Source organism: Cibotium barometz, chromosome 31 (assembly GCF_041138505.1).
Source record: "Cibotium barometz isolate CiBa-2024 chromosome 31, ASM4113850v1, whole genome shotgun sequence".
NCBI lineage: Eukaryota > Viridiplantae > Streptophyta > Polypodiopsida > Cyatheales > Cibotiaceae > Cibotium > Cibotium barometz.
The window spans coordinates 35110741-35135951 of NC_141076.1; the positions used below are offsets into that span (position 1 = coordinate 35110741).

General features: G+C 47.5%; 1 protein-coding gene across 1 annotated transcript in view; it reads right to left on the bottom strand.

Moving 5' to 3' along the window:
- The window catches only part of LOC147620792 (ephrin type-B receptor), a 115034-nt gene that overhangs the window by 31307 nt on the left and 58516 nt on the right, over positions 1 to 25211 (bottom strand). The window contains exons 4-14 of the mRNA XM_086825061.1: positions 19725 to 19933; positions 19456 to 19575; positions 19097 to 19225; positions 18872 to 18997; positions 17194 to 17249; positions 17005 to 17104; positions 16769 to 16886; positions 16470 to 16679; positions 16025 to 16337; positions 13137 to 13230; positions 12683 to 12791 (exon numbers count right to left, since the gene is read on the bottom strand). Coding sequence (XP_086681187.1) covers positions 12683 to 12791; positions 13137 to 13230; positions 16025 to 16337; positions 16470 to 16679; positions 16769 to 16886; positions 17005 to 17104; positions 17194 to 17249; positions 18872 to 18997; positions 19097 to 19225; positions 19456 to 19575; positions 19725 to 19933 — 1584 coding nt within the window. The remainder of the gene's footprint in view (positions 1 to 12682; positions 12792 to 13136; positions 13231 to 16024; positions 16338 to 16469; positions 16680 to 16768; positions 16887 to 17004; positions 17105 to 17193; positions 17250 to 18871; positions 18998 to 19096; positions 19226 to 19455; positions 19576 to 19724; positions 19934 to 25211) is intronic.

The following is a 25211-nucleotide window of genomic DNA, read 5'->3' on the forward strand; positions in this document are numbered from 1 at the left end:
TGGAAAGAGCTCCTCTTGCAACGGCTGCGAGCTCGGGCGCCCCCAGCAGGGGGCACTTGGGCACCAGAGATTCGCTGGATCTTCATAGAGATGAGGAGGACAGGCCTCAGTAGAGGATGGGAGGACAGATTTGCTTTGAGTATCCTGAGAGCTTGGGAGCTGCTGAGACCGGGGCTCTCTCAGCGACCTCCTTCTTGTGTTGAGGAGCGGGCCAGACAGCCGCTCATCTGGAGCCCAGCGGTTCGCACAGAGCAGGGTCATATGCTGGGTTCTCGGCCTCGTTTAGCCTGGGGGCCTCTAGCGGCACGCCCAGCTCGTAGTTTTGGAGACTGGCAGGCCTTCTGCAGTCTCCCAGAGGAGATCCAGGTGGAGAGGCTGAGTCACTTCAGAGGGGGGTTGATTATGAGAGATGATATTCAGTAGGCACTCACAGAGGAGTGGTTCACGCCTCTCGAGCCAGTGACCCCACGGTGGATGGGAGCCTTTACACAGTTGGAGATCCTGATTGCTGTCAGAGCTTGCACTGAGGATGGCAGTTGCCTCTACTATGAGATTCAGGATGAGGGCAGACTCCAGCGAGTGGAGGTGGAGTCGCCTTTGGTTGCAGAGTGCACCTTTCAGAGGATTAGGGTAGTGGCCGCCGCTTCTTGGAAGTGGCATATAGACCCCGATCCTGCTGCTGTGCTCCCGGATTGGCGTATATGGGCATATGCAGCGCGCCCCTTGGCCCGGCTACAGTTGGACCCGGGGAGTACGAGTGGCACGATCCTTATGCATCCCTCGAGGCCACAGAGATTACCTTTTTCCAGTATACTGTTCGGCTAGGGCGGCATATTTTGACGGCGAGGAGGACGGTCTCTCCAGCGGCAGCGGGACATTGGCGGCTACAGGGGCTCTCACAGGAGTTCCTGGAGGATTTTTGGGCTCGGCTCTGGGCTAGTCGACAGGCCCGCAGGATCTCGACTTTTCAGTGGCTGGTCGCCCACAGGGGCTCAGCAGTTGGCACTTGGCTTGTTTACAGCGGTCTTCCGGCGGCCTGCGTCCCGGATGCGGCCACCCTATGGAGACACAGAGACACTGCCTTTGGGATTGCCCTCAGGCGCAGCAGATCTGGCTGCGGATGCTGCGTATTCTGGCTCCCCTCTCTCCAGAGGGTATGTTTACGTGGGGTGCCGCTGCTTGGTCGACTTCGTCAGGGCCTGCTATGGGCTATGAGACGGAGCAGGGCAGTCAGGCCATCAGATTTATTAGGGGCCAGCCTCACCTGGTTCCGGCACCGGATTTCTCGTCCGCCAGCTGGACACAGGAGCGGGATTTACGATGGGAGCTCCTCAGCAGCCTCACCATCTGGTTCACCTCGAGGGCCCGGTGCTTTACGGCCTTTGAGGGGAGATTGGAGCCACCAGCAGAGACTGTACGGGGGATTTGGCAAGAGTTGATCCACACCCTGCGAGGACAGTACGACCGCATCCGGGGAGACTCGGATGAGGCAATCTTGCGGCGCCAGGCCTTTCACACCACTTGGCGTTGTGGCCTCTTCTACACCTTACACACGGGATCCCCCCGTTGGCACTACAGGCCACCTGTTTGGCTCTTCCCCCCCCCTATTGTATGATTTAGCCTCTCGTCCTTTGTACTGATGCTTGCATTTTGCAGCACCTAGGGAGAGTCTCCCGGGCTGCCATGCTGTATTCTCTCCTGCTCTGTTTCTCTTATGAGCAGGAGAGTTCTGTTGTAGCCCTACGGGCGTTTTTCATTATATAACTAATGAAAGGATCTTTTCTCGGAAAAAAAAAAAAAAAACTCTAGTCTATATGCAACCTCACCAATCTTTTTCAAGGTTGTTGGACTTACTTCCTCTTCCCCAAAGAAGGTCTGTGAAAGGTATGGTAACTGTGAATAATCCCTCACTAACTTCTTAAGAAACACAGTGAATTCCAAAAACAACTGATGTTGCCTTACAGCCTGAAAAACTTGCTGAGAGAAAGTGACTTATATACATGGCCATAAGTATTCACACACACTTAAACTGTGGCCTCGCCGGATGCCCAAGGCTCATAAGTGACCTATCACTTATACGATGCTTAATCTCATAATACATGTGTGAAGTACATTCACAAGGAATCCATTCTAGCTTGTTACCAAACGCTCTTGAGTGGGAATCGTCATGAGTATTCCGTTGAACCTTTTCTGGGCATGCGTCCATGTCGTAGATTTGGACACTATTGCTTCTGTGGGACCGGTCTCTAGACTGGACCTCATGCTAGGACCCTCTAGGAAGTGGGTGGGACCTTCACTCTGGATGGTGGATCTCGGGATAAATGCTCGATTGTCTCTACTTGAGTCTGGACTGTCTCGCCTGGCGGTGGCGCATTGCTCTGGTAGGGCATCGTGCTACCTTCGCTTGTCGTCTACTACCTATCCCCATCCTCGTCCTCAGGGATAGGGTTCTGGTGCTCCGTCTTGCTGGAGGGGAGAGGTGGCGTTGTGGCGCTCAGTCCGCTCTCTCCACTAGCCCCTAGGCGGGGGGTGGGGACCAGCGGCTAGAGCTCGCCTAGAGTGGTGACGATGGCAGGTGACCCATCTGACAGCAAATGAAACACTTGCTAGGAAGGCTTGAGTACTCCACGTGAAGGATGGGGTCCCCCCAAGAGGCATCAAAGAGAGATGACGTGTGGTATTGTGTCCGGAGAGAGGAAATGTTGATGCGAAGTGAAGGGGTCCCAACCACACGCAGAAGTATCAAGGCGGTTGTTACCAGGGTTTCCAACACTTGTCCTATCATTCTCTCAATGACTGGAGTACTCCTTGGGGCCTAGAAAACAACTTGTGACCGAGAATCCAAATACTCTAGTTAGGGTCGGAGAGGCGGATCAAAACCATGCTGCCAATGTGCAAAAAACACACGGGTTGTGCGCAATGCAACAGGTCTCAGTTGAATCACGTGGTTCGAAGTTGCTACTGGGGTGTTGAACTTGTGAGGGACTCCTCCCAAGGATCACCTAATATACATGCATAAACAAGATTCGAGCAACAAAATAAAAGGGGTGCATGGAAGCTCACCACTCAACCATAGGTTCGCGTTCGCAAACCTCCTCGGAGTCGGGGGCTAAGGTTCCATTCCCCACAAGCCAAGTTAGTCCGCCCTGGCATCCAATACTACCAGAGCCTATCTTGAGGGACCTTTGGCAAGACAACCTGTGAACTGCCGTGTCCATGGCATGAGTAAGCCTCTTGGTCCAGGTCCAGACTACAATGAATGAATAATAACCCAAGACTCACTTATATAGTGCTTATTGCTGCTATAAATAACAATCTAGCCAGAAATAGCCAATAACCTTGGATTTATTTCTATCTGTGTTTAGGGCAGATTTTGCGAAGGACTTCACAGTTGGTATCAGACCACCCCAACGTAGAGGCTGAAGAGGTATGTGCGTCTAGGCATCATAGATGTTGGAGTTCCCCCGTATTCCTTTTCTCTTTCTATCAAAAGCAAATTGCTGTACTGAAGTTTTAAAAGGTTTGTTGGCATCAAGGATTGCGTGTGATTCGTGTGTCAGAGAGATGAGAAGAGGGCTGTTTTTTATGTGTGATTGGAGTTGTGGCCTGAAGCTGCTGAGGGGACCCCATTACTATTCTGGAAGTCTTTGTGGATGGATTACCTAATGGATATTAGCTCTAGTATTCCGAAGATGGATATTAGCTCTAGTATTCCGAAGAAAAACATTGGATGATTTCATCCGATATGCCAAGATTTTCGATGGGACATTGGCGAAGAAACAACTAAAGGGACCCCAACAACCCTCAGTGATAGACTAGGCAACATCCCATTGTAAACAAAAGTTTAAGCATGTGAAGACTTCACAGACTCTCACAGTCAATCACAGACTTTGGGTGACCCCAATTCGAAGAAATCAAAGAAATCAAAGAAATTAGAGCAGACCCTTTTGTACATTAAGGGGAGTCGGTGCTTCACTTGTGGTCAGCAAGGGCACATGAGGATGAAATGCTCATTGTTGAAGGGCAAGTGAAAGTCAAAGGATGCCCATGTGATTGAGGCTAAAGATGAGATTATTTTTGTACATATTATTGTTTTAGAACATAGTTCTTGCAAGGATTGTAGCTTTAATATGAAAGTTTTAAGTCCTACAGGCCTAATACAGAAGTATGGGTCAATTGTGGGGAAAAATCTACACATTCTTTTTGACCCTGGGGGTACTCATAACTTCATGATTGTGCAGATGTTGGGAGTGGAGACTATTATGTACTTGGACACTAATCTACGGATTAGAGATCGAATCCAGCGAGGTTAGGGGGTCCCGAGATTAGTAGGCAATTACGTGGCTAGGGTTCTTGGATTGATAAAACAAGCTTCACGGCCCCTTATAGCGAGTTATTTTTTTATGGCATAGTTATCACTATATAAGTGAGAGCTTTGGTCACTGTGAGACATAGTTGTGCAATGCACCACTGAAGGTTTGCCTTGGACCAAGAGTGTAGACACGCTCATGCCACGCACATGGTGAGTACGTAGGTTGGCATGTCAAAGGCCTGTGGTATGGGACGCTAGAGTTAGACACGTGCCTATGGGATTGTGAAGGAAGCCCTAGCCTTCGCTCGGGGGAGATCGACGGATGCTGGTTGCGGTTGGGATGTGAGCTAGCTTGCTACCTCATGATTTGGTTAAGGACTAACTTGGGTTTCAGTTGTTTTTAGGGAAAATTTTGGGAAGGACTTCAGTGAGACGTAGCCAAGTGATCACTATTATTGTGTCGACATGCCGTCGGACACACAATTTTGGGATCGGCAAGTGTCTTAGTTACCTATAATTATATAGAGCCTACTTGGAGCCACTAGATTTCATGATTATGAATCTAGATAAAGTAGATGTAATTATAGAAAAAGAGTGGTTTCTTCATAATCACAATGTACACATAGATTGGAAGGGTCATAAGCTATCTTTTCTTCATGGTTGGTGTCCAGTTTTGTCTACAAGGATCCTCTACTCTTGTAAACCAAGTTGAACTTCGTAATATAGTAAAGGATTCTAATTATGAAGTGTTTCAATGTGTTCTAGAAGTTGGGAATTAAGGTCTTACCTATGTGAACCCACTCATATAAGTGTGGTAGTATGTGTGTGTGAAGGGCTATTAAGCCTAAATATGTGTGTGTGAACATCCTCTAGCAAAGGAGTAAGCCTAAATATGTGTGTGCGTGTGTGAACATCCTCCAGCAAAGGAGTAAATACCCACTTATGTGTTTGTGTGTGTGAACCACCTCTTAGAGGGGTATAAATAATATCTAGATATTTTTGTGTGTGATAACATAAGCAATGATGTCAGAAGAGAACCTTTGTAACCTATAAAGCTACATGTAGTTCATTGAAAGAATATAAGCTAATGTCACATTGAGTCGTGTACTTTACTCTCTCTAGCATTGTCTAACTCACTCACTCTCACTCTCTCTCTCTCTCGTTTATTTGCGTTAATCAAATGCCATGATGATGTTCTAGTTCCAGCCCCCATAGCCTAGCTACCTGCAACCTTAGCAAATGCCTGCTCCCTCATATGGTATCAGAGCTTGGTACCTGCTGTACCTCAGACATTGTCCCTGCCTTCTGTCTATGCCTCCCTCTGCCCGTGTTGCTGGCCACCATCCAAGACAGCTGCGCATCATCTCTACGCATATAGACACCTGCAACCACCTGTGCACACCATCTACATGCTGCTGTACACTCCGCTTTGCTGCAGTTTTCTCTAGAACTTCCCACTTGCTGTCTCCCGTATACCTACTGCTCAGCCCAACTGTGTGCCACCTGACATCTGCTGCCACTGACTGACAGCCACTTGTTCTGCTGTCTGCCATTCTCCACCAGAGTTGCTGCCCACACAGAGCAGCCGTACCAACCGCTAATGCCAATGATAATACTTCTGCGGTGCCCCCCCTTATGTGAGGATTAGTAGCTGCTTGATGTTAGCACAAAGAGAAGATAAAAAACAGCTAATTAGGGCCTTCATGTCTTGAAAATTTAGGGTTTTTTTACAAAATCCTACTTAATCGAAGCATTAATCTCAACTCCCCCAACATTTTTCAAAATTGAGGGCATATATCAAGCATTGGGGAGTTGCTACAGCGTCCTATAGCATCTGATTCAAGAAACCCTAATTTTTGAGAAACCCTAATTTCTCTTGAGCATAAGATGAAAAATATGTTCTATGTGATGATTCAACCTTTGAGCCACCAAATGAGTAGGCCAAGTTGGTATCAAGGGGTGATGGTGATAAAAGCGGTGCCACAAGAGCAAAAATGTGTGTTGTCATGTGGATGTCAAATGTTTGTGTTTTGTTCAAGGGCTTTTTAAAAGTGTAAGTTATGTGTTGTTCTGTGTGTTGTTTGCTCTTGTGAGTTTGTGACCTGATCTTGTGTGTACTCTACACTTGGGATCTCATACTTGGCATTTGAAACTAAAGCCATGGGCCTAGGTTTATCCTTGACACAGTATGAGGTAATCCCTTGAGGAGGGGGGTGGAAATCAAGGTCTTACCTGTGTGAACCCACTCATATAAGTATGGTAGTGTTACGACCCTGTCTTTTTCCTTTGGACAGTAAGCAGGTGGGCACGGCCACCGGCACGGGATGGACAGTGTGAACGGCATCAGCTTGGATATGAAAAGGAAACCCATGTGTGGCCAGCCCAAGTGTGAAAGGGACAAAAGGGATTTAAAGTTTATAAGGTTTTAAAACCTTAGATGATTAAAAAGAATTATTATATTTGAAGGCATACGTTTTTGCTATTGCTTTTAGTTTTTGCAGAAAAAGCAGGTTGATGCGCCTCGTATTGAATGTCATTATTGTGGCAAGAAGGGTCACAAGTCACATCTATAGCAAAGGACAGGACGATTGCGGATCGAGACCGCTCACGGAAGCTTCCGCTCCCCCCTGCTCGCGCTGCAGCTTGCATGCACACCCCCTCCTTGCCTCCTGTCTGCCTTCGCGCCTGCTCCCCCCGCCTCTGCTCATTAGCGCCCCCCGTCTCTCTGCTCATTCGCCGCCTCTTCACATTCGCGCCCCACGCCTCTGCTCATTCGCGCCAGCCCCCCAGCCCCCCGCTCCGTCTCCTTCGTCCCCCCCCCTTTTTTCCTTTTTTTTTCACCCGCCCCCCCCGGCCTTAGTTTTAATCCTTCCCTCATTTTCTTTCCGCCCCCCCGTTGTTCTTCCGCCCCTCCCCGCTCCGCCTCTTGTGCAGCTTGGTTCTTGCAAGGCTTTCCGTTTTCGCTTCGCCTTCGACAAAGCTTCAGACTCTGATGGAGGCTCCTCCCGCCCCACCTCAGAGGGACTCTTCCACAGCCCCCTCGCCCGCCCCTGAGGATACCCCCATCAGGCTTTCTCTTTCGCCAGAAGAGGAAGCGAGCCTCGCCGCAGAGGTGGAACGCCTCCAGGCACATTCCACCATCTGCCGTATAGTCGGCACTCACCCCAGCAGAGGGGAGATCCGGGATCTTCTCCAAGCCCGCCTTTTTGCAGATGTGGGCAAGATCCTGGACGTTCAGCTACTGGGCCGCGGACACTACCAGATTGAGTTCGAGACAGCCCAGAGCGTAGCTCAGGTCCTAGCCATGAGTCCCCTTGACATCAGGGGCGCTCGGGCCTTCTTCAGACCTTGGCAGCATGGCTTCGACCCAGTAGCGACCGAGCAGGGAGAGCGCCTATTTCATGTCACAGTTTGCTTCCTTGGACTCCGCCGCGAGTACCTTCCGCTCCTTTCTAGGATAGGAGCATTGGTGGGTTCGGTACTTGAGACTGGTCCCACAGCAGCTCCAGTGGTGGCTAGAGCAACTGGCCTGCCTTCGGTCAGAGTTCTAGTTCCTGACATCTCCTCTCTTCCGAGGTCATTCAGTTACCTAGGATAGGGGGGGATGGATCGATCAAAAAGTGGAGTTCTCGGGACTACCGAACCAGTGTTTTATATGCAGGCAGGTCAGCCACCTGGCCAAGGCCTGCCCTCGCAGGAGACCCCGACCTTCACCGCAGCAACAGGCCCCCGATGGCCCGCCCACAGATGCAGCTCGGCATGCAGCCTCCGGGACACCTGCTCAGCCCACAGAGACCTCGGATTGGCCGCCTGGACAGGGGCGCCGTAGAGGGAGACGGCCACAGCAGCAGGCCTAGAGGCCGATGCAGCAGCAGTCACAGCCTCAGCATCACTGGGTTCCAGTGAGAAACAGCTTTGCTCCCCTCCAAGAGGAGACCCCAGTGCAGACTGAGGATCTCGAGATGCCAGCACCCCCTCCTTCGCCCCCACCCCCCCTTCCCCCGTCCCCCCCTCCCGCCTTCGTCTCCTCCCGTTCCCGGTCCTGTTTTGTTAGCGGCTCCTTCCCCACCCCTTCTCCCCCCCCCCTCCCCCTCCACTCGCCTCAGCTCCTCGGGAGGCCCTGGCAATACCCTGGCGCTCACCTGCTGTCCGGCGGGCACTGAGCACCGACCTTGCGTGAGCACCACAGAGGAGACCTACCATGCCGATTCGGGCTTCACGGATATCCTCTATCCGCAGTCGGCTGAGTAGGCTCGACATTAGTCAGCGCTCGGAGACTTTTGACTACTACTTCACACGGCTTTTTGGAGCGGAGGGCCCCCATGAGCCAGCACCCATCAGAGTGCATGTGGTGATACCTCCGGCCCGAGGGGAGGAGGCACTTGATTCAGCGGTGGCCTTCTCCTTCCCTCTCTGTGGCACTAGAGACAGGGAGTGGACTCTGGATCTCGCTCTTAGCATACTGAAGACTCATGCAGTTGAGTTTTCTCATCATGTGAGCGATCTGGAGGTGACAGACGTGATAGGCCGACTCTGGGAGCTAGCTCACTTCTTTGATTCCGGGAGTGCGGATGCCTCCGGGTTCGCCACTTGGTGGTGTCGCATAGTGGCGGACCTAGCACGCGACCCTGGATATGTATGTATACACGAGTTTGCTCTCTCTGAGCGGGAGGCAGTCACCATGGGACACAGCCACTGGCGCCTGATCCGAGATTCTTGCAGCACATCGGGTGGGCAGATTTGTAGCCGCTCGGATGGGGACTATTCTCCATCCAAGCCGCTTGCGAAGGCCCGCTGTATGGCTGAGACAGCCTCCACCTCAGCAGGTCATCCATGAGGATCATCTCATGGAATGTACAGGGCCTTGGCGGCGCACACTATGTACGCTATCGTGGATGCTTGAGGCAGGAGCTTCAGAGATGCCTGGTTGGGGGCAGTATTGATATTCTGATGATGCAAGAGCACCATTTGAGTGAGAGCACGATTCGGAGATATGGTTCCGTGATGCCTGGCCGATGGGACACATTTTGGTCTGCAGGGTTTAGCCCCTTGGGTGGGCAGGGAGGAGTATGTATGGTCATTGCGGATGCATGGCGGCATGCCATTGTGGATCGCGGGGTCATTGTGCCTGGTAGAGTTATTCTGAGGATGCACGATGAGCTCTTTGGCGTGCTCAATGTCTATGCGCCTAACCATGCTAGTCCCAGAGCAGAGTTCTGGACCCTTGTTACAGATGCATTGCCCGAGGCCGCACATTGGTGTGTCGGAGGAGACTTCAACATGCTTGAGGACCCGGCCGATAGGGTGGGAGGCAGTCATGTTACAGTGCACGGCACGGAGCTTGCAGCTTGGGAGCGATTTTGCATGACACTGCGGATTACTGATGCATGGCAGCATGAGGCTTTCTCCCGCTCTCAGGATAGTCTCAGTTTTTCTCGGTCGGATCGCCGACAGGGAGGGACTAATCTATCACGGATTGATCGCTTCTATGTGGGCGACAGGTTCGGGGAGCGCGGGGGCTCCGTTGGCATTCTCGCTGGCACTTCTTTTTCAAACCATGCGCCAATTATTTTGACACTTGAGGAGGGGACACGGGAGACCAGCTTGCAGTTGAGGATCCCAGAGAGGATACTTGCAGATTCCAGTCTTTCTGAGGACATTGAGAGGATATGGCATGATAGTCAGAGCTCTGACCTGAATACAGCAAGCCAGTGTGCCCAGGGACTCATGGAGCTCAGCTCTTTTTTGCACGCAGTAGCCTTGACACAGCTGCGAGACACACGAGAGCGGGAGCGCCGCTTGAGACGTAGCCTTGCCTCACTCCAGCGCCTTCAGGAGCAGCAACCTACATGTGAGTGCGTGGCGTCCCAGCTGAGCCAGGCACGCCAGGAGGTTAGAGAGGCAAAGGAGCAGAGACACGAGTTCTACTATCATCGCCAAGCCTCACAGTGGACGCAGCTTGGTGATAGAGTGACTGGGGAGTTCTTTGAGATTACCGGACCCCGCCATGCTCGAGCAGGTGTACGCCAGCTCAAGAGACCGGACGGCTCGTTAGCCACTGAGCCCGGGGAGATTAGAGCCATTGCCATTGAGTTCTATCGAGACCTGCTCTCAACGGAGCCAGCCACGGAGGCACGTGATGCTTGCAGACAGACTGTGTGGGCCCATGTACAGAGGAGAGTCACAGATCCTATGCGCACAGTTCTGGGTGAGCCTCTTTCAGAGGATGAGCTGGTTGAGGCTTTGAGGGTCCTTCCGCGCCATAGTTGCCCTGGGGAGGACGGATTGACGCCTGCCTTTTTTATGCGCTATTGGGACATTTTGGGGCCAAGCCTCCGCAGGGGATTTCAGTATGTTTTGGACACTGGGGTGATGCCACAGAGCTTTTCACAGGGCTTGATCTTTCTTATCCCCAAGGGGGAAGGAGTGTCTGATGATATTCGGCAGTGGGGGAGACCTATCACGATCCTTTTTCTCTTCTTTGCTGAGGCTATGAGCGTGTATCTGACAACAAAGGAGGTTGGTTTGAGGACTCCAGCTCCCAGTCCGGGATGAGGACCTGCTCGATTCTGAGTTTGCTGATGATACGGGATTATTTTTGCATGGCCAAGAGGCCAATCTTCAGAGGGCAGAGCAGTCACTGCAGGTTTTTGGTGCAGCTTCGGGAGCATTGATCGATTGGTGCAAGACAGTGGCCTTTTGGATCAGTAGCGCTCCCACTCCGGCATGGAGTCCAAACCCGGGTTTTAGATGGATTCCTCCTGGCACAGCAGTGCGGTATTTGGGATGCCAGATTGGACTTGATTTGTCACCTGAGCAGCAGATCGCCCCGCTTCTTCTGAGCATTCGGAAGAAGCTTTTGTATTGGAGTACAGCTCGGCTATCCTTGGCTGGGAGGGTGGTGATGACAAATCAGGTGCTTTTAGCGACCATGTGGTACATCACGTCTTGCTGGATTTTCTCGAGCTCTTGCATTAGCCAAGTACAGAGGCTGATCAGGAACTTTCTTTGGTCTAGGCGGGATGGTCAGCTAGCCCGGGCTAAGGTTGCTTGGGCAGTTATTACTCTTCCGCTGGCCCAGGGGGGCTTGGGCATTATAGATCCAGTTGATCAGAGTAGAGCCTTATTGGGGAAGCTTTTTGTTCGGGGGCTGCTTCCAGGCACTGAGCCTTGGAAGGAGCTTCTTTTTCAGCGACTGCAAGCTAGGGCTCCTCCAGCAAGGGGCACTTGGGTACCAGCGATACGATGGATCTTCATAGAGATGAGGAGGACAGGCCTCAGTAGAGGATGGGAGGACAGATTTGCCTTGAGCATCCTGCGAGCTTGAGAGTTGCTGAGACCGGGGCTTTCTCAGAGACCTCCTACTTGTGATGAGGAGCGGGCTAGACAGCCGCTCTTCTGGAACCCCGCGGTACGCACTGAGCAAGGTCATATGCTAGGTTCTCGGCCTCGTCTAGCCTGGGGACCATTGGCGGCAAGCCCAGCACGCAGTTTTGGAGACTGGCAGGCCATCTGCAGTCTCCCAGAGGCGGTCCAGGTGAGATGGGGCAGTGACACCTTGCTAAACTTATGACATCACTACTTACACACAGAAACATTCTAGTGGCTATAAGAGGTTGTTCACATGCATGTACTCACTCATATAAGTGAGTGTTCACACACATATAAGGGTTGTTCACACACAGACATAAACAGGGGTACACGTAGATGATGGACACACACACAAACTCCAAAATACCCAACAATACACACCCTCCGTGGCCAGGAGGAGAGAAGCCTCGAGGCAGCTCTGAGCGTATGCAGAAGCGCCGAGAGGCTTTTCTGTGGAGCAATGAGGTTACTTGACTATATAGGCCACGTGTTTGGCTGTTCCCACCTCCCCCCATTGTATGAGATAGCCTTTCTCCAAGAGCATCCAGCTAGCGAGGAAGAGCCCCTCTCTGTCCCCTATTGTTTTTCTTGTCTCCCTTGAATGAGACTGAGACATGTACTTAGCCATTTCGGCTATATTTAATGGAAGGATCTTTCCTTGGAAAAAATAATTACAATAATAATAAATAAACACCTGAACAGGCTGCAACAAGTAGAAACAGACACACGCTAATGCAGACAAGAAGTTGGTGAAAGATGCAACCCATTTTCCATATACATTTTAGCATTGGCATTGCAATTAAAAGCAATGCGAGTTCTAAAAGCAGTCTTCTAAATTCTATAATCCATCTCTTGAAAAAAATGAAAAAACAACTCGAAATGCATTTATTTGTTGTTTCTGTAAGCTCCAACAGAAATTTATTTAAAATCAAAGAGAGAGACATATCGAAAGTACTACAAGCATTACATAAAGTAGCAAATAAGAATTTTAACACCAACCACGAACATAGGTGAAATTTGCCCGCTGCGGTAGTCTTTCAAACGAGCAAGGCTTGCAAAAAGTATCATCAGAACCATACTCATCCTTATATGTACCCACAGGGCATTCCTGAAACAAGTCAGAAGCACACATTTACTTGAGGGCATTCCTGTGAGGAATCACATGCATAGGTTTCCAGAAGCAGAATTCATAATTGTAAGAGCCCTTGTCATTCCCAGAAAATCAACACATTCATGGAGTATGAGACTCAAGCCATCATTCATAGCATAGACATCACTACCCTTCTCATAGCACCCAAGACTAGGTGAGTGTTTGAAATGTCACTTGTTTACGCCTATGTCAGCACACCGGAAGCATCACACTATTTAGATGGAAAACCAGGCGACTTGTATTGGAGCCACAAAGAAAGGCAGCAAAGAGCAGAATGCACTTTCTGAACAAATATTTTTTCACCTTGCAAAAGACACCAAAAAGTCCTGGAGGGCACTCTTTCCCTGTCAAAGTCCCATTTTCTCCCGTCATAGCATCCTCGCTTCCAATGCCTCCACTGCCATAGTACAGACCAATAGCATATAAATAGTCTGCATCACAACAATAAACTCCCGACATCGACGACAACATCCAACATCCATCTATCAACTACAAGTCCACCACGTTCTTTTAGCTAAAAGGAAAGTGTGACTTGTCTCTTTCTTCGAGATTCCAAAGTCTCCTCGACAAAAATGCATGTCAAATATCAATACATGTTGATCTCATTGTCGTTGTGCAAGAAGGAATAACTTCCAATGTGTCACAGACGGGCGCGTGAATACACATACTATTTGCCAAGACACAACATACATGCAGCATTCATCACATCATTGACATGCTCCAATACATCTATCACAAATATCAAGAACATATACGTCCTGTAAACACCAAAGGACAACCTTGCACATGACACACCACTAGGGGCTGAAGTTAGCCCACCCCCCCCCCCCGCGCGGGGCGGCCCGGGCGGACGTATCTTTATTACCAACAAAGTATTTTCTTGTACAAGATGCGGGTGCCCAAGAGTTCATACTCCTCCGCCAGCACCATATTTATCCAAATCAGTAAGTACAGAAAAGAAAACAAACCCTTGGTCACCAACCCAAGGCAAAGCAGTCGACAACTGCTCTCTTGATTACCTCAGGGCACCTGTCAAGCCCACCCGAGTGCTAGTATGTGATCACACCCTCTAGCTTAAAGCTGTCTACACAGCTGTTGGCACAACCAGCTTTGTGGACACCCGTACGTTCCACAAGATCATACGTAAATCCTCCATGTTTGCCCAGAGCGACTTCCTCTCTGTCTTCATGACTGAATTCAGCCTGCATACTGTCAAGACAGTCCCAGAAAGCCCTCTGAACAAAATAGTTTAGCAACTTGTGTGCAGTGTAGTTGCCAGGCAAATCCTATATCTATTCCGACCAATGAAACTCTTGATATCCAACCCTGTATTATGCTGAAAACAGTTCAGCCAACCTGTAGGGAAGGGGGAGACAGTGTTGACCAGCTCTTTGTTAGCCTCCTGTGCACTCAGCCAGTCCCAAAAAAATAAACAAAACCTGTCGACCCGCTCTCAGAGACTCTATGGCCAATCCAACCAGCAAGAGCACCCTGTGTGCAGGTCGACTAGCCCTAGAACTTCCTCTGTACAAGTCTGCCAGCCCCTATGCTCCCTCCAGGTGAAGTCGCCATGCCAAAACTTGCCCTAGAAGTCTATAGAAGCACATGTGTGTGGTCTGCCTTGTCCAACACACTAGGGTTTCCCTGAAAAGCAACTCGTAGGCTTCAAAAATTTTCTTCCCAGCCTCTTTTAGTAACTCGTGGGTTTTAAGCCATATGCCCAATCTACCATGCTAGTTGAGCATTCAAAGGCAAAGAGGCTACTTCCAGTGCCTACAGTTCCTAAGGAGTCAGTGTTGGAGACATCATTGGAGACAACAAGTCTAGTAACCATGCTATTGGAGTTCCGACCGTGTGGAGCAGAGAGCGAGTTCACCAGAAGAAGATCCGTACCGTGCTGGAGTGGTTTAGCATCATTTGCACCTATGCTCCAATGTAGGCAGGAGCGGAAGTCACGTGCACAATCTCCCCAGTGTGACATGGACGTGCGTCTACCCATTGGCCAACTCAGAGGTCGAGTATGTGGCCGGATTTGTGTTTGTAAGGGCTATTCTGCCAAATCTTTGTAATATTGTCCAGGCACACAATGAGCAGCCCGATGTGGACAGAGTTATTGAGTTATTGTGTGAACACACTTAGTTGGACATTATTATTAGGGTTGGTACAATTGGTAGCCAACTAACCAACATTAGACACTATAAATAGGAGTCTAGGCCTTGGCCATATTCATTCATAGATCATCAAGTAATCATTGAAAACTCAAGAGCATTGCTACCATTGAGTATCTCTATTCAGCAATGTATATATTTCATGTTAGTAATACATGTAGATTAGGTCATCTCTCTCTATTGTTTATTGATGAAGAAGAAGGAATTTGTGCATGGGTTTAAGTCTCAAATTAGGTGCTTATCACAATCAATCAATTCATAAACACGCTTCCACAAGCACCCATTTTTCAATCTGGCCTCTATCAGGTACATCCTGAGGTCCTCATACTGCATCTAGTGAAACCTCCCCCGTGTCTCACAATACGCTGCTCATACGAACATATCGTGGGCCGCCTCCTCCACCTCCCCTATGGTGCATATTCTACATATCTTCTCCTCTGGTGGGATGTTCTCGGCTCTCCCAGTCTTTACTCAGAGGTGGTGGGAGGATACTATGAGCTGACCAATCGCAATGCGCATAGCATGTGACATATGTGGATCTGCATGTACCTCAGGATCTCAAAGAATCCATCCTTGGTGAGTCTCAAAAAATGCTCCCTGTAGAACTCACGTTTCGTCCCAATCTGTGATGATAACACCCAAGAATGTCCCTTGCTTGGAAGAGACCTGTTGCAAATTTGTCCCCAAAGGAGGTGTCAAAAAAAACCAAGAAACCATCCTCCTTTTAGTCGGAAAAAAAGTGTCTGCCCCAGGCAAATTACAACCCTCATTAGAGGTCAATAAACAAAAGAAGAGGGGCTCCCTCCCCGGCTGGCCACTCCTCAGGAGGGAAACTACAACAGCCCCACCTGTGGGCCTGCTGCGGGGGGTGTTGTGTTGCGCTTGCAGTGCCATTTAATATCGGAGTCCTCTCCAGTGAGAGATAGAATGCCTCTCTGAGAGAGAGAGAGAGAGAGAGAGAGAATGCCTTTCTTTAAATTTACAACACTCAGTCCTACTTCACAAAAAGTATGAAACGCAAACCTCAATGCAATTGAACCCTTCACACTTGCAATGGGAATGAAATCTTCTCCAATAGCAATATTTGACCAATGAAAATGTATGCGACCTCCACCCCCACCACCGCCTCCTACTGCACTGCCGTGACCACCAGCAGAGGACAGCGAAGAACCATTCCCCAATGTCAATGTTTGTAGGAAGAATAGGAGGCTTCCCCCAGAGCCTCCACCTGCACCTCCACTTTTAGAGGCATTCTCTGAATGATAGCTTTCACCATCAGAAGTCACTGCTCCAAAAATTTCAAGATTCGACAACGCATGTTCCAGGGATCCAATCACTGTCAACAATACAGGAAAACCAACTTCATTTATAACCCAATCTCAAAGTTGACTTCCTTTCAAAACATATACTGCATTACTCAGCATTACAGGAACCAATAAGAGATGCCTGAAAAGTGTTCTGTTCTCACCGATCACACCACCACCAACAGTAACTTTGTCAGTCGTCAAGTTACCACTTCCACTCCCCAATTCACAGGGTAATAATGTGCTTCCATATTCTTTCCCGCCATCAGCCCAGCTTTCATTGAAATAGCCTTTACCACCTTTCCCACCATGTCCAGCACCTCCTGCTGCACCTGTTCTTGACAAGCCTCCTTTTCCAATGCCACCCCTGCAACCTGAAGAATCTCCACAAGAAATACCCCAAATTACTTAGATGTTTATCACAAGATGAACCTTGGTTAATCCAAAGGCTGAAAAAAATTACCCCGTCCAGATGCAGTCACTTGCCCTCCTGCATTTATTGTGACTGTCCGAGCCCGATGTATGTGGACAACACTTCCCTTCAACAAGCCATAAACAATCACATCCTCCACTCGACATATCTGATCATGCCCACTCCAGTCATCCAAAAGACGATATTAATTATTTACCACATCTGAAACACTTTCTGTGCAATAAGCAAAACTAGGCCTCAGGTATTTGTTGAAATAGGTCAATCACCTGAAGAGTGAATGGCAGAGACGTGTTTAAATTGCAATCTTCAGGGGGTTGGGTAATCTCAGGAGGGCAAATTGTGCTGTCACAGTAGAGGGACACTACCCTACCACAAATAAATTTAAAGGTAGTAAGACCTCGATGGTTGATAAGGCAGAGGTATGTAGATCCCAGGAAAGAAAGAGTTTCACTCACTCGTTTTTTGGATTGTCTTCATCCAGTGGAGCCTGCAAAACAGCTTTTGAACCAATCTGCACATGTTAACACCATTCAGTACTCTTTTGTCACAGGACTTAGATTGCAAAAGATGGCTACCCATGATTCCATCAGGCATAAGATGCACCCTATGGTAGTAATAGAAGGCCAAATGGCAGAGTAACATATCCACTCTCTGTCTTACTCTGATAAGACACTGCGAGGATGTGAGGTGGTTAACAATAAACAGTATTTCCATGACATGATAAAACCATGGGAATGTTTTTCTTTCTCCTCTCTCCTTGCATTGTCATTCTCTCTTCTTACATCTTTGGTAATTTTGTACTACAGAGAATGTGAGACCACCAAAGATACTCCGATCAATGCACTTGATTGCAGCAGTGAAACCATGGGCATGAAAAAACTGATTGTTTCTTTCACCAGTATTTTGTTTGTTTATGAATGCTTTTGTTGAACCTTCAGAAGACCGTGGACCATAAGGAGTTCAACAGGTTTGTGGAGAGTCAATATTTGTATGCATTTAGCATGTCTCAAATGCAGTTCTTTAGAGAACAAAGCCTAAGGGATGAGAGGCTTCCAAGAAAGGCTTTGACCAACAGAGTCAAATCCCAACCTCACTTGGCCACCTTGCACGTAGGATGGTCCTTGGGGCCTTTGTTACTGGCTACTAGAGACTTACTACATTTACTTTATGAGGGCAAGTGCTTTACGTACTCATGAAGGCAATGTCAACATTACACCTCTACACAAGAACAGCACCCCCTTCCCTTCTTTTGTGGGGCCTTTCTTTATCCCTGGGGGCTTTGTTTCTGTAAAGACTCGGTGACACCTCTTTTATGAGTGCGAGTGTTTTTCATGCTCATGAAGGCAATGTCCCATTACGCCTCTGCATGAGAATGGTCCTTATACTCCAAGCGCCCACGCGGGCGCTGGGGGGGGGGGGGGGGGGGGGGGGGGGGGGGGGGGGGGAGGGAGAGAGAGAGAGAGAGAGAGAGAGAGAAAAGAGGGTAAGGGGGGATGACTGGGAATAAGAAACTGGTATTAGCTTTGTTCAGACCCACTAATTGAAGCTGCTGCATGTTTGCAACCCACATGATGCTGCTGCTTCCATAAACAATTCTTGTTCTTGCAGCCTGCCACATGTCTTGCTGCCATGTTCTCTCAAAATCTCTTCCTCCAACCACATTTTCATAGTGCTGACTACTGATCGTGGCTGATAAAGTGACAGCTGCCCCTGGTTTTGTGGCCTCATGGTAGACCTAATGTTTCATCCAAGTTGAAAATCTCATACAAAAAGGCGATAATAATGAATGATCTTATAGAAGATCTTTTCCAACATTGCTCAGACTCTACATTATTGTTCAAGGAGAAGCCAAATAAGTGCCTCATGCAACAAAATAGTTTGATTTGCCTTGCACCTTACAAAGGATTGTCTGTGATGCCTCTATCACAATATTCATGTTTTAGCCTTAAAACAGGATGCCTATGGGAAACCAGAAGCACCATATACAGGTAGCATCCGCTATTAATTTTAAGACCTTTAAGGTCACTGAAACCCACAGCAATGTCTGCAATAAAATCTGAACCATGAAGTAATAACACCCAGAAGATACAAATCTTGAAGAAATAGTTAAACTCTAAAGAAATGAGAACTTACATTGACATTATAGAACAGTGAAATGAAGAGTCTTTGTGCTTTCATAGCATCCCCTGGCCCATTTAATTTGAAAAAACCTTGCCCATGAACACCAAGGTTGGAGTTTGAAACAATAATAGATCCCTCCTGCAGCTTGAAGCTCAGCCTATAAGACTCAAAACACTCTTCTGAACTCCTTGAGTGTATTATCTTGAACTAGAAGTGTCTATTTAAGGGAGCATATACCCGCAGAAAGACAAAGTTGCTGGCATCAACAGTCGAAGTCTCGACCATGACTCCGCCTCCACCATCAATTTGCAAGACTGAGTTGCACATTTGCAGCACTTTCACAGAAAGCCTCAGTGCACCATAAACCTACAGCTCCAAAAAGCTTTGATTAAAGGAATCATGCTGTTTGGCACCCGTGTACTTGAAGTTCTTTTGCAAAAGTAAACGAATACAAGAAACAAATAATCCATGCCTTATCAAGAAAATCTCTTGGATGGGGTGGGTCATGAACAAAGCTACGACTTATTTCCTCAAAATCATCAGTGTGCATGTGAAACATCCAACACAAAACTAATCACAGAGAGGCACCAAGTCACCTTTATTGTTGAATCGGTCATCTCCACCTCATCGGCAACCAACTCAAATTCTGAGAAAGGATAGTGAGCCAAGCCAGAACTGAGAGTCCCATGGCATTTCAAACTTATTTGTCCTCGTACCTGACTTCAAAAAGTAAACATCTTACTAACGTTGCTTGTCAACACAAACAAAAATTGGAAAGAAAAATTGCAAAGAGTATTTCAGCACATTGGACATGGCAATCCTAAAAACAGACTTGACATGTAGCATGTTTAAAATGCTTGCTGACCTGGACTCTGCTCCAAAGCAAAGGTATAGCAACTTTTGCATAATTCTCTACGTAAACATTTTCCCAAAGAGGATATGTGGGGAACTCCATCAATAGTGTGTCAGTTTGTGTAGATTTGTTGCTGTTACTGACAACTAAACTTTGTGGTACCAGATCAAATCTCGTACCTGCTGCACCAGCATTATCTGGACACCCCAAGCTATCTCCTCCTACACAAGGCACAAAACACACACTTGGGGATCTTCTGAAACAAGATAGTTCTGTTAAGAAAAACAGCCAGTAGAATACACCAACCTGAAAAGAAATATGTATTTATTCATTCACCCACAGTATGCTCGATGGACAAAAGCTTGCCCCTTCTATATGGGGAGAGCTAATACACAGCAGAGTCCAAGTACTCTATCAAAGCTAGACCAAGGCAGTCAACATCAAGCTTTACCAGTAAAAACTCACGTGGTTGATGGTTTTTAATCCCAGCTGCTATCCTTTGGATCAAGAATGGCACACATCCAAATGGAGATTCAATCTCTCATCTACATAGCAAATGGTACAAGTCTAGATGGAGATACGGCGTTGCCTGTGAATGAGCGATTGAAGACAATCTTTTGTAAGATGTGAGATCTATTGAAGACAATCTTTTGTAGATGGGAGATCTGTGGTTATGGTTGTGCAAAAAGCTCTTCATTGTGGTTGAGTCATGCATGACAGATAGTCATGTTTGAACACATGAACTCGTTTCTATGCATGGACGTTGCAAGGATTTAATACTTGTGATTTACTTGCAAATCCAGAATGAAGAAACTGGCCATCCTGGGCACCAGGAATTCACAAATAACAATGTGTTTGAATACTAATAAGTTTATTATAGTTATACAAGACAAAATAAGAAAGATTTATAATTATTAGCTTTCTACTTTCACAATTTTGGTCTGAATTTAAAAGTAAAAACGAATGGCCAGCCAACATACACTTGCCTTGGCTGGCCAATCGCCAAAAAAGGTGAGCAATGCCTAGCGACCAGCTTTTCCTCAGTGAGATCAGCCCTTCAGCCCCACTCGACATCAGCAATCATTGCCCAAATCAGCTATACTGCCATGCAGCTTTCTGGCCCCAGCTGTACAGACTGCCCTGCACAGAACAACTGTACAGAGTCCAGACGGCGGCCAAAATGCCCCAGCGACCTGCACATGTGTGGAAACACCTGTATCAAGATTATTCTCCATGCGCTTGTGCACCTTCTGGCATAACGCGTGCACTGATTTAATCGTGGGCATATGGGCTGTTTCTGTGGATGGAAGACAGGAGTGTGAGATGAAGATAGCACGAAGAATTGTCTTTTTCTAGAACTGGGTCCAAGATTGTAACCTAGACTTGGTAAGAACAGGGGAACAAACATCTTCATCATCGAAAGCCAAATTCCTCATTAATTGGTATAATTTTTTTGTGTACATGCCAAATCTGAGGGCATGGAATCTGTCCTTCTGCAAAACATTGTATCCAGCTTGTCTAATAAAAGATTACATGAAAGAGGGAGGTGGGGTGCATACTTCAGTTTTGCCAAGGCAATGTATGCACACTAAGCACACATACGCACACACAACTTACTTCTATTGCATACAATACTTGCATCATCTTGTTGTTATTTAAGTGAACCATTAAGATCTAATGGGAAAACCCTATTATAAGAGCATTTGACACTAACTTGCGCCTGTTGTATGACCTGCTACCGACCTGTCCAGACTTCTCCTGCTGGCCTGCCCAGCTGCTTGACTTCAGCAACCTGCCTTTTGGCTATTTTATTCATGTCTGATGCCCGGCACTTGGCCTAGTAAGCGTCCTGAATATTTGTACACACATCAATTTCATATGGGTTACAGAACTACATGCGGTTTGCACATATATACAACTACTTGGATTCACCCTGGCCTATCCTGATGGCAACTAGCGACATGTCCCCGGACTTGGGCTCACAAAATGTACAACTCACATCACTAACCCAGAACTTGCACTTTCTAGCACTGCCATGCTGCCACAGTGCCACCCAAGGGGAGTGGGTGCACATGGCATTCGCTCCTGCTTGACAAGAGTCCACTCCTTCCAAGTAATCTATGAACAAGACATTATCCTAGAAAAATAACTCCTTGTCAAAGTACCAAGGAAAAATTGCATCATCTATGAAACGGACACCTAGAGAAGGTGCAGATAAAACCATACCTGGGTATAGACCAAGACCAAGTCCTTCTAGCTCAAACCTACAAATCAAACCAAGTGTTATCAAGGACCAATAAAGGGGAATCTGGCATCTCGCCACCCAGCCATAGATCCAAGTCCAAGGATCTTCCTCCAAGCCTGAGGCTAGACAAGCACCGTGCCCCATCCCTCGCCACAACCCCTATCTCCCATACCACAAGGATCCACCAATCCATGTGTTAGACTGGATTTAGTACATGCCTGCTCTTAGTCCCAACGTCCTCGACAATCATCCCATCATTTCTTACCCATTAATAGCACACATACAGCTAAGGACATATATACCTAGATGAATCCAAGAACATGCCCAAATTCACCTTTTAGGAACGTGCTTGTTATATACTCATAGTAGTCAACCCACAAGACTATATAACTATCAACTCCATTATACATAGTATGGACTAGATACTACGACATCCCCACTAACGTCATCAGCGCCCAATAGTGGGTGTAGAACACTGTACCAAGATTTGCTCTCACACGCGCACTCCACACACACACAGCTAAGGACATAGCGAACATATTTTTGAAGAACATCTTTAAGCTACACGATATGCGTACCCAAAAGAAGAGCTCTCTTAGACTTGGAGAGTTGAAAGTAACGAGCGCCTACGCATTCAGGACCCTTAAAAATTTTACAGGGAATTGGAAAGCAAGGCTATCAATTTCAATTGCCACGAGGGAGCAGTAAAAGCACATAATGTTTTTCAAGCCAGCTTATTGAATCCAAGCCACATATTCGATAACATTACAAAGGTGAAAGAAGTGGAAAGTTTGAGATTGAGCTTGAGATGGTTAGATCGCAAGATCAGGAAATCAAGACATCGTGAGATACTAAATCTATTGGAGTGCTTGAAAATGCATTGTCCTCACAACGTAGAAAAAGCAAGTGTAAAGACTTTGAATCTGAGCTTGGGATACCAAAGTGGCACCGGCAAGTATGTAACATACCTGTTTGGAGTGTAGTTGATTTTTTCACTTTTAATATGTTGTTTCTATGATGATGATTTTAATTGACTCTTTTCATGAAAACATGTAGAAGAGAGTACTTAGATGGTTTATGTTGAGAGAGCAAGCTCAAGTAGGAGCCATGCCACCTTGAAGGACATACATGACATGCCAAGATGATGTTGCCACATGCATGAATGACATGATCTCGACCAGCAAGGCATGTCACATGATGGGTATTGTTATGTCCCAAGGCTAATCAGGGTTAAAACCTTCGGGTTAGGCTAACCATAGCCTAGGGGTTGTTGGGCATCCTAAGTGGGGATTAGTAGCTTTTATGAGATGTGTGCTATATTTGGCTCCTCGTTTATAGAAGGCCTATACAAGTAACTCTATAAGTCAGTTTGAGAGAGCGCTCCTCATACCTGGACTCGAGGCCTTGTGACTACTTGCTTCTTACATCCAATGGGCGTGTACTAGTGGTATGGCCTTTCTTACTTAACTAGGCCTTGGGTGGCCAATATCTCATAATATACAACTTTTATAGTACCGTTTCATGACACTTATTAATGTCCTCAATTGGAGGAGCATGCTTGTTAATCCAAAATGGGATTAACAATAGCATGGCAGATGTACATATTTTTCGTATAATACAAGAAAACCCTAACAACAACTATCTTTCTCTCTCTCTCTTCTCTCCTCTGTCATAATCACGTTCATTCAGCATCTTGTTCTTAATTAGGCTTAGGGTTTTGATACCAATGTTACATGTGCGAAAGCCTTGTTGTACCGATCCTCCACAGCTTTAAGTTTGATTAAGCACAAGATGTTCATTAACATGTGGAGCCATATGGGATGCTACTATCCCCCGATGCTCCGAGGTGAGCCTGAACAACTCTATGGGTGGGTGGTGAGCTAGATGAGAGTTTCTATGCGTGTTTCCTCTTACTCGCAAAGTCTGTTAGCCTAGGAGTTTTACATTGGTATCAGAGCCAAACCTGCTCTAATTAAGTTGGGAACACTCCAGAAGGAGAGGAGAAAATCCATCGCGTGGATCCTATGGGTTGTAACCTAGGGCTGCTTTCTGTCTTCCAAGGCCCGGTGGTATGTGACACCTCGGACGGAAGATTGAGCAAAGTCATAGGTGAATAAAGACGGCGGTTTGGTTAGGTATGCGCACACGGTTCTTGAAATCATTGCATATATATGGAAAAAGCAAGAGCTTTTTGTCACGTGTGTGTTTGCTTGTTCTCTAGCAGTCCTGGTATGCGTGTGTTTGAGGGTGATGCCTTTGGCCTTTGTCATTTTCATGCACAGAAGGCTTTTGAACTGATTTCTTGCATCATAGAGAGGGCTGGTTGACTTCTGCTGGAAGCTGAATCCCATGTGCTTTTGGTTGTGCATGGGAGTTTATGCTTTTTGGGACTCTACCGCAATGTATATAGCTACCAACAACAAACAAGAAAATGACTATAGGAATCCAAAAATGGACAATCCAGACTGTATTGAAAGGGTGGTAGTGCCTCTATCCGCAAACCATGTAAGTCAAACCATGATCTCATCTGAGCGTACCAGCAATGAGTATCTCCATCCTCTGCCAACTGTATGGATGAGGTCAATGCCAATCGGGAGTACCTCTGCTGAGGGAGCTCCCATAGCCGCTGTAAAAAGGTAACTGCCTGGAATAGGGCCTCGGTTACTACTGGTGGGGCACCCAGCTCAGCCCGAACAATCTCATGTGGTACTGATGATTTGCTCCGAATCATGCGGGCAATCATCATAATCAGTGGTCTCTCCATTTGCCTCCATCCCTCATATGTCCCTCTCTGAGATCTGTGATGTATACTGGGCCCCCAAATTGGAGCTCCGTACAGGAGGGTCGGTGTGACAAGCGTATCAAATAGCCACAATTTGGTGCGTGGCTCCTAAAACTGTATGTGTGCACAATGTGTGCACACTGCCTCTCAAGTGCCACCAAGGCTGCATGCCCACGAGCTGCTGCTGCCTCCTTCAGGGAGAAACGCGGTCCTGTGAAAGTAACTCCCAAATAGACATATGACCTGACGTACTCTACCGGCTCCCTCGAAAAGTGAACTGAGGCTCTGATCTCGTCACCCATGCCTGTGTGGTGTTAAACACAATAACCTTGGTTTTCCCAAGGTTCACTATCAGATCTCTATCCGCACAGAAAGCCTGTAATGCATCCAGGTGCCTTTGTAATCCCTCCGGAGAGTCTGAGTTTAGAACAATATCATCACCATATAACAAGATGGGTATCAACACCCCCGC